Raw genomic sequence first — 9767 nt, 5'->3', positions numbered from 1 at the left:
CACCACAAACAAACACTCAAGGGGGAAGCTAATTCTGTAATATTTGAGGCGAAATTATGTGAAAAGTGAATAAGTAATGCGGCCTGTGGGGTTTGAAGTCGGCAAAGGTTTTTTTCTTGTTTTGTTATCGGCTTCTCCTTGCCTCGCGCTAATTTTCCCATTTCTATGTAAATTCACCTTCCACATAGCTTGAGAGAGCCGCGGCGTAGAGAGCCGTGGAATGCTGTGTGACAATGTGCCATGGAATCAGGGCCGCTGCCGCGGCAGCGTTGATAGGCTTAAAACCGCAGCAAACAGAAGGGAGATGAAGAAATGAGGATGAAAGAGAGATGGGCAGAGAGAGAGAGAGAGAGAGAGAGAGAGAGAGAGAGAGAGAGAGAGAGAGAGAGAGAGAGAGAGAGAGAGAGCGAGAGCTGTGGGGGTGGTAATTGGCATGGCCTTCATGTTCCTCTATTGTATGCTAGGTTGATCCTTCATCCCGCTTTTTCTTTCTCTCACGGCCTCTCTCTCCCTCTCTGCATGATGAATTGATCTTCTCCATCTATCTATCTTTTTGTCTTTCTCCTTTTTTTCCTCAGTCCTTTTTCATTTTCTCTCAGGGTCAAGTTTTTTTTTCTTTCTTCAAATATCTCTTTAGCCCTGCCTTCCTCCACCTTTCCTTCACCTTTCATCCACCCACCCACCCCCGTCCCTCCTTCTTCTCTCTATATGAGCACGTTTGTCATTGAGATAAGACAATAGATAGCAACGTTATGCATGTGAGCGGGGGCACTGATCAGAATGGCATCAAAGGTTCCAAGTGGTCTTTGAATGCGCCCACATGCACACAAACACATATGCATATCTATACAGTATCTATAGAAGCAACCATGTACAGAGAGCAAATATAGATATTCAACTGTCTGTGCCTCCACCGCCCACACACACACACACACACACACACACACACACACATTCACACTCATTTCAACCGGAAAGCAAACAAACACATATTTTCTCAACCACTTCAACTTGTTTTTCTATGAATCACGGTTGCAGATTTTCACAATCGAACGTTTCTCCAGCCTTTGCATTTATTTGTACACACTGACACATGCATTTGCATGATTGTGTATCAATCCGTAGACTGCGTCACAACTTGACTGCGTCAAAAAGAAAAAAGAGTGAACCTCTACTTTGTTTTCTCCATCAAGAGACAGCAGTGTTAATATGGGCATTCCAGTGTGTTTTGAAAGGGCGGAGGCTTGTCCCCTTTACCTGTGTGAATGGCCTTGCAGTGCAAAGATATACAGCAGTATGAATACTGGAAATGATACTACGTCTGTATGGCTCTCTATGTGCATGTGTGTAGTTTTGTGTGCATTTATGTGTTAGCTCGTCACTCCCATTCACTACCCCTTGAATACTGGAGCTGAGTTTCCATGACAACGCTGACCCTTGGGAGTCAATGTTTTTTTGTTTTTTTGTTTCCTGAGGAGCCTCTTTAGAATTCTCTCTCTTGCGCGCGCACGCACGCAGACACACAACTTTTCTTCCTATTTCTCAAATTTGTGTATATTCCCACTCTCTTTTTCTTTTCTTTAATTGCTCTCCTTCTGTCAAGCTCTCTGTAGGCCTACTTCACTAAATCTCACTCTCTTCTCTGCATACCACTGTGTATCCTCCTCTGTCACATCGGCTGTGTTGAAGCAGTCTCTCTCTCTCTCTCTCTCTCTCTCTCTCTCTCTCTCTCTCTCTCTCTCTCTCTCTCTCTCTCTCTCTCTCTCTCTGTCTGTCTCTCTGTCTGTCTGTCTCTCTCTTCCTGTGATTATTATTTCATGTTGTGTGTTCAATGTCTACGCTTTTAGCCCCTGCATGACATTATGCTGCCGTCCTTTGACAAGTGCATGTTCACACACACAGACACACACACACACACACACACACACACACACACACACACACACACACACACACACACACACACACACACACTCACACTCACACTCACACTCACACTCACACTCACACACACCCACACACAGTGGCTAGGTCTCAGGAATGTAGAACACACATCCACATCGGAGTCCTTCTCCGCCTCATTGACTCTTTTATTTTTTTCGTCTTTGTCATCTATAACACCTTTGAAAAAACACTCAAATCATTCAAATCCCATTTCCCTATGTTAACTTAACTGGCCAAGACCAAGGCAACAGACAAAACACAATGTATCCGTTGGAAAGCTAAAATAAGTTATATTGCTAATACTTGTGAAGATTGAATTATAAACAAAACCAGTTTAATTTGTTATAGAATACTGAAGAATTCTCCCACTGCACAATGTCTGAAATGTTTGCATTTCACTGCATACTGGCCAATGTGTGTTTAAAGCTGGGGTCTTCAACGCTTTTCAGGCCAAGGACCCCCTAGCTGAGAGAGAGATGAAGCAGGGACCCCCTCTACATTGTATAAAATTGTGTTTCAGATTAAGCTTTTTTTTTAACTTAGTCTGCTCTTTTTCCCCTCTACACCTATACCTTTTTGCCAAAAATAGCAGACCTACAAGCTCACAACACCTCGCGCTGCGAGGCGTTGTGAGCTTGTAGAATGCTATTTTTGGCTAAAGTTCCCCTCAGAAAAGGAATTCTAGGGTTCAAGTGGTTAATGTAAAAAAAACTGAATCCTATCCCACAAAGATTTGGCGGACCCCCTATAGTAGCTCTGAGGACCCCCTGTTGAAGACCCCTGGTTTAAAGTATTGATCACACAGCATTAGCAATGGGACATGACATAATACAATTTCTTTCTCTTTTCCCCCCTTTCCCTCATTTCCTACCTACTACTCCACTCACCCTCTCTGTTATTTCCTTCCTACATACCTCTCTGACCCCTTGTCTCGTTACCCCATCCCAACCACCTCTTCCCTCCCTCCCACCAGGCTAAGCTGATCGTCCCCAACAGCACGGCGGGGCTGATCATTGGAAAAGGCGGCGCCACGGTCAAGGCGGTCATGGAGCAGTCAGGGGCGTGGGTCCAGCTTTCCCAGAAGCCCGAGGGCATCAACCTCCAGGAGCGCGTGGTGACCATCAGCGGGGAGCCCGAGCAGAACCGCAAAGCCGTGGAGATCATCGTCCAGAAGATCCAAGAAGACCCTCAGAGCTCCTCCTGCCTGAACATATCCTACTCCAACATCTCGGGGCCCGTCGCCAACTCCAATCCCACGGGCTCCCCGTACGCCAACTCGGCCGAGGTCGGCATGCCGTCCGCGGCGGCCCAGGCTGCAGCCCAGGCCTCCTCCTTGCTGGGCCAAGCCACCATGGCCGGCGTAGGGGCTTTCCAAACCCCCATGAACAGCTTCTCAGGCAACGACCTGCTGACCATCACGTCTGCCCTCAACACCCTGGCCAGTTATGGCTACAACACCAACTCCCTCGGCCTGGGGCTCAACCCTGCCGCTGCCTCCGGGGTACTAGCCGCGGTAGCAGCTAATGCTAACCCAGCGGCCGCCGCCGCAGCGAACCTGCTAGCGTCCTACGCCACTGACGCATCCACCAGCGCGGCTCACAATGCAGCGCAGCTCGGCGGCTTCTCCCTGGGATCCCTGGCTGGGATGGGTGGGATGGGTGGGATGGGTGGGGGGGCCACCAATGGCTATATGAGCGCCGCGTCACCGCTGATCGCCTCGTCCCTTCTCGCGCAAGAGAAGCTAGGCCTAGGCGAAGGTGCTAAGGAAGTGGTCGAGATCGCCGTGCCGGAGAACCTGGTGGGAGCAATCTTGGGGAAGGGCGGAAAGACGCTAGTGGAGTACCAGGAGCTTACTGGCGCCAGGATCCAGATCTCTAAGAAGGGCGAGTTCATCCCTGGAACCAGAAATAGGAAGGTGACCATCACGGGTTCCCAGGCTGCCACGCAGGCTGCACAGTACCTGATCAGCCAGCGAATCACCTATGAGCAGGGGGTACGTGCCACCAACCCACAGAAGGTGGGGTAAACCTGACAGCCACTGGGAAAAGAGGAGGAAAAGAGGAAAAAAAGAGAAAAGAGTGGGGGCTCGGGGGAGGAATACAAAAAAAAGAGAATGGGAAAGGAGAGGAGAGCTACGAATGTTGGAAGGAATCGTCCACGCGTTTTCTTCTGCGTGTTTTCAGTATTCTCTATTACAAAAAAGTAAAAAAAATAATTTTTTGACGCGAAGCAAAAATGTGCTAAGACGACGAGGAGGGAGAGGAGCGAGTGTCACGCTGAAAAACCAAGAAAACAAAACGTGTAAAATGTAAATAAGGTTTTATTACTTAATGTCTTGATCTTTCGGGATTTTTTTATTGTTTTGTTTTATTGTTTTTTGGCTTTCGTTTTGTTTTAGTAAATTAAGCTGTCTGTTGATTTGTTGGTTTGTTAGTGTATTGTATGGACAGAGCTGAATGCCATGTCGACAGGCAGGTCGCCTGAGAGGCTGCAGTGAGGGGGAAGGCGGGAGGGAGCGGGGGGTCGAGGGGTTACAGGGTTAACCGCCCACCCCCACCCCCCCTGTGGAGGCAAGCTCCACACCTCCCTCCTCCCCCGGACCCCTGTGGCCCGCCAATATGTTTCTTTTTATTTTTTTGGTCCTCTAGTTCTTGATTTGCCCTCAGTTCCTACCCCTTGCCCCTGCCCCTTCACAACCCCCCCCCACCCACCCACCCCTTTACAAGGGTTTGATAATGAATAAGACTGTAAATTAGAAAACGACTTGGTGTGAGAGTGAAAAAACGTCTCCCACGTTTTCCCGACAGCCCCCTCTTCTCCATCCCACCCCACCCGACTGCAAATCCAGTCAGTGAGAGGAGGGGGAGGGGGGCGGAACAGAGTCTGACCGGGGGAGTTTCTTCACTCGCTCACCCCCTGTATTCCCTGTAATGTATCCCAGAAGCAGTGCAGTGCAGTGCTGTGCGGGGGGGGGGGGGGGTCGTTAACAGCGTGTTCTGTAACAGTCCCCCCCCCCCCCTCCTCTAGACTTGAGGCAGAATGCCGAGGCGCACGTTGATGACCTCACGTAGTCCGAATTCTAGAACCGAGAGAGATAACTGTACATGCTACAACTGCAAAGCGCACATAATCTGTGGCATTTTTATCGGCGAGGATTTTTTTGCAGTCTGCTATGATGGTTACAATTAATGTTGTTGTCATGGTTATTATGGTAGTAATCTTCGTCATCGTCATTATTTATTAATATGACTTCACCCATAAAAAGTTATTTTTTTTAAATCTGTGAATTCAGGTTGACATGAATGTAAATGAAACTATTTTTTGATTTGAATATTTTTCTTTTTTTTTATTTAAGTGGATTGAAGATTAATAGTAATGTTACATAGTGTAATATATGTCTTATTTAAGTCCAGGAAGAAAGCCGCCCCAGGGCACTGAGATCGTTACGATGAAGGATCACCTTTTAATCCAGTCAAAGATCAGAACAGGAAGAACACAACACACACACTGAACTGAAATACTATGATGCCATTTTTGGTGCTAGAAAAGGGAATTGACCATATCTATAGAATGCAGACTGCAGTGAAGACCTCTAGCAGCAAATATTTTCTATAAGGAATATTGTCGCTGTTGGGCAGAAACCTTACTTTTCAGGAAATAGAAAAAATAACCTGTGTTCCAATGGATCCAATGCAGTAAACATTTCACAAAACTCATGTTCATTCTTTTCATTGGTTATATATTACTAAATATTTACATATTTGTAAAACCCACAGACAGACTTAACCATTTTCAACCGGGCGTCCATGTTTTGGGCCAAGTCATTATACAGTAGGTGAAATTGTTCATTTCAATAATAGCAAAAATACCCAGTCAACAAGCTCACAAGCTTGTGAGCTTGTAGATCGGCTATTTGCTTTACAAAAAATCTATAAAAAGACGAAACATGGATATTCAAGGTTTCTTCCCGACAGTGACGATATGCAGTACCACTCAGACCACATACTGCACTGTAGAGACTTGATGGTTATATTGAGGTGGAATGCAATGTAACAATAGCCACATATTATGGCATGGCTGTATCCTTGCTCCCCTAAAAATGCTAGGGGCCCTATTGCTACACACAGTTCAGCTACAATATCAAACTAAAGCTGAGTTGTCAAATTTAGATTATTAGTTATCCCTCAGATGACCAGAGGGAGTCTGCGCTCAGTCTATGGTGTTTCCACCCTTCCATGAACCCACTTGAGACAGACAAGAGCAAGAGCACTTATTACCAAGACACAATATACTACTGAGAAATGCAACAAAAAAAAACATTGAATATAGAAAACACTGAAACGTGAACATAATGTCGGGTTCGTTTATTCTGGGGTGCGCTGCGGAGTCTGTCCGATGCAGTTTCGGATCTCTGGTAGTAGTGATCCGCTATTTTAAGGCAGTGTGCATATCAATAAAGGAGATAAACAGCTTCCCTGATCCCTGCCCTTATCAAGCGCCCGTCCTTCTTGCCGATAAGGTAAAGGGCAGACGCAAGATGTTTTCAACTTACAGTCCTTTTCTAACATCCAGGGAGTTCAGCTCCTTCCTGCCTCAGGCAAACTGCATGGTTTTTAATCACACTACGTCTCCCATGGCAACAGATTTACTGCCCACTGTTAGATCCAGGAGGCTGCTGAAGATGCTGTTTTTTTGTTTGTTTGTTCTTGTTTTCTTTTGTGTGGTCATTATAATTTTTTTATTTCTTTATTATTTTTTTTACAATCAGAGTACACTGAATTTTCGTCTTAATGCACTGTGAAGTGAGCAAGCAAGCAAGCAAGCGATTAACTTGGCCTATGAGGTCAGGGGTGTGTGCCGTATAGGGGCATTGTGATTAGATGGTTTCATATGGCAGGGAACAATACATACCGTATATGAAATATATGTGGTATACATGTTAGAAAAACCTCATCAGGAATACACGTCATATCTAGATTACGATGCAGGCGAAAGAGAATAGACTGAGGATCAATCAGTTGAGATCCGCAATTGCATTCGGATCGGTTTGATTGGAATTTACATGTTGCCATGGAAAGTGTTTTTTTGACTCGAGGGCGGGACATGGGGAGAGCGATAGGTGTCTAAATGCAGCTTAAAGAGACAGTAATAGTGCTGTAGCTTTTGAATGATTTGTTTTACCAATGTCACTTTTTTCACTATCTCAGCTGTTATTTTTTTTTAAATAAACAGTTGATAATGAATATCCTGCAGGCAAAACCCTGGACAGCTACTGTAGTCCAATAGGAGAAGAGTGATGGAATGTAAAGTAAATGAGGAGGGGGGTGCATTTGTTTTCCCTGAAACCCAAAACAATTTGGCACGGGTGAGGGAACATCCACTCACATCCACTGTTAACAACAGAAATCTGACTAAGAAATTTGAACCAAACCAACCCAAATCCAAACAATCCCAACACACAGTGCTCTCATTGTGAATGTGTCCCTCTCTGATGGAGCGCCACTGAGGGCATATCTCCACAACTTGGTAAGGAAAGGAGGCTTCTTTACTCCCATCTAACAACCATCTACACTCGCCTCACCCCCAACCCCCACACCTCTCAACCCCCCCCCCCCCCTCAGTCCTTCAGTGCACCCCCATTTCTGACACACCTTCTCACCCAGACCCCCCTTCGTCCTCCTCCAACCACACATTGCTCTCATGGGTGACTATGTCTGGTGTTAATGATCAATGCATGTCTGCTGCTTGCCCTTACAAAGCCAGTACGACCACAGTACTACCAAACGACTCCTTGAACAATTGGACCTCAATAGCCACTGGGGTTAGCACCATCCGAAATCGACCACACCTGGTTCCATGTGCACTCTTAGAAGAGTGTCATTTTAGGTGGCAGTACGCGGTAAAAACAGCATCTTTATTAGAGGGCCACTCCTGTGACCGTTAGTTTGGATCAATACATTTATATTGCATATTCCGGATGAGAACGTTGTGGATTTGGAGGTATAAGATATGCCCGTATATTGAGAGGATAATAAGGGATACATTTCTGGTTTCTGTCAGTGTTGAGCATTTGACTGGATTAATGATAACTGTGACAAAACAACAACAGCGCGCGAACACCTTAGAACAGTTGGGAAATCCTGAGTGAGGAGACGGTCATTTTGGCTGTTTTTTTTTTTTAAGTCATCAATCTGACCCACAAAAGGATGGAATCTTTATTGTAGGGCAGCCATTTTAACATGAATCTATTACGTTAGGGGATCTAGATCAAATGTGATGAGTACTGGAAGCAATACACGTAGTGGCATGTCGTCTTGTCTTGTCGTTTATCCTCTGCAGTAGATGCTTTTGGATTTTACCTTTAGGTGTTTGAATAGGTTTACACAATTTAAAACATTTAATTTGTGGAAAATGCTGCTATTTAATAATAAATAATGTATTAAAAACACAAGGTTAAAACATATCGGATCTGTCCTTTAGCTGCGGTGAGGCTAGTTTTGAGAGGCGATGTAATAAAAGCTCTGTTATAAGCTGATAAGTTAACAATAGAATAGGCCTAATTACGACGTGATCAAATAAAACCTGTGCCAAAATAGGTCTTTACAGAGTGAACTGTAAATGCATTGATTTAAACACCATTAGATAAGAAGAAACATACTTTTATATAAAAGAAAAAAAATGTGAAAAGTGCCAAAACAAATCATATTTATAATTTACATAGGAAGGGAATAGTCCCATGACAGTTTTTAAGAAATAGGCAAACTTATTAGACAAGAGCGTCTCTGTATATTTGTTTGTTTAAGCCCTCTTTGTTACTTGCCATGAGAGGTGGGAGCCACCGTGTTAGCCAGTCCGCTGGGAACTACGTTTCCCAGAAAGCAACAGCACTATGACTCTGGGGCTAGAAGAATCACCATAGCGATAGGTTAGCATTGTAATGCTAAAAATGTGACTAGCTAGCATTCTTAAATACAGCCTTTTATAGTTATGATGAAAATGTATTTTGTGGAAATAGATGTTATCTTTTTTGCACGTCTATATTGCATGATATCCAAGTGAAACGTGGACAAAAAAAATGTAAGAAACAAAAATAAGTGACACAAAAAAAATAGGCAATGCGTGTCGTTCATTTTCAGAGACAAATCTTTGCATGCCAATAATGGTAGAGCATTTTGATATTCTTTTACACATGTTCAAACTTTTATTTAAATTCTTTGTTTGATTTAAGTTTTTTTGCAACAACCAAGTTGAGTCACAGTCCACAGGTCACATTGAACAAAATGTTGATTTAACGTTACACCTGAATGAGTATTTTGTCATCAAGTTGTCTATAGGCTTCAAAACAGCCTTTAGAAGGATAAGAACAAACCTTCGATCAAATAAGATTATTTTGTATCTGCTGAGTGTGCTTCTACTGAACCTTCAGGCCAAGGTGTACGACAATTTACAAACACACAGCATAGCTGTAATTTCAAATGAAAACTGAGATTGTCCATGAATGTAGTCACCTCTGCATAAATTGCATATCACTCTCCTGACCATTGACATGCAGTGGAAGCTTGTGTCTGCTTTATGTGTTTTGTATTCAAACCATTACTAACATTGAATTGGCTGTGTCAAGCTCTTATAGAGACTCAACTAACTTGATCTACTGTCTATCTTGTTTTCCCCGCTGAGCTCTGGCTTGTCTTGTTGTACAGTAGATATGCACCTTATAGGCCTCGAGTTTGACACATGGAGCCCCCATCTCCAGCATAACAGCCATCGATGTAATGTGTAAATTGGTTTGAGGCTAACGTATAGAGAGTTATTGACTGATACAG

General features: G+C 44.2%; 1 protein-coding gene across 1 annotated transcript in view; it reads left to right on the top strand.

The window, feature by feature from the left end:
- Positions 1-4501, top strand: part of LOC308085261 (RNA-binding protein Nova-1-like) — a 96135-nt gene extending 91634 nt beyond the window's left edge. The window contains exon 5 of the mRNA XM_080428340.1: positions 2918-4501. Within this exon, the coding sequence (XP_080284466.1) occupies positions 2918-3970 (1053 nt within the window). The 3' untranslated portion in view covers positions 3971-4501. The remainder of the gene's footprint in view (positions 1-2917) is intronic.
- Positions 4502-9767: the final 5266 nt, after the last annotated feature.

This window comes from Gymnoscopelus braueri (genome assembly GCF_963280865.1).
Source record: "Gymnoscopelus braueri genome assembly, chromosome: 5".
Taxonomy (NCBI): Eukaryota; Metazoa; Chordata; class Actinopteri; order Myctophiformes; family Myctophidae; genus Gymnoscopelus; species Gymnoscopelus braueri.
The sequence above is the reverse complement of the archived record's forward strand: the minus strand, read 5'-3'. Positions and strand labels throughout refer to the sequence as shown.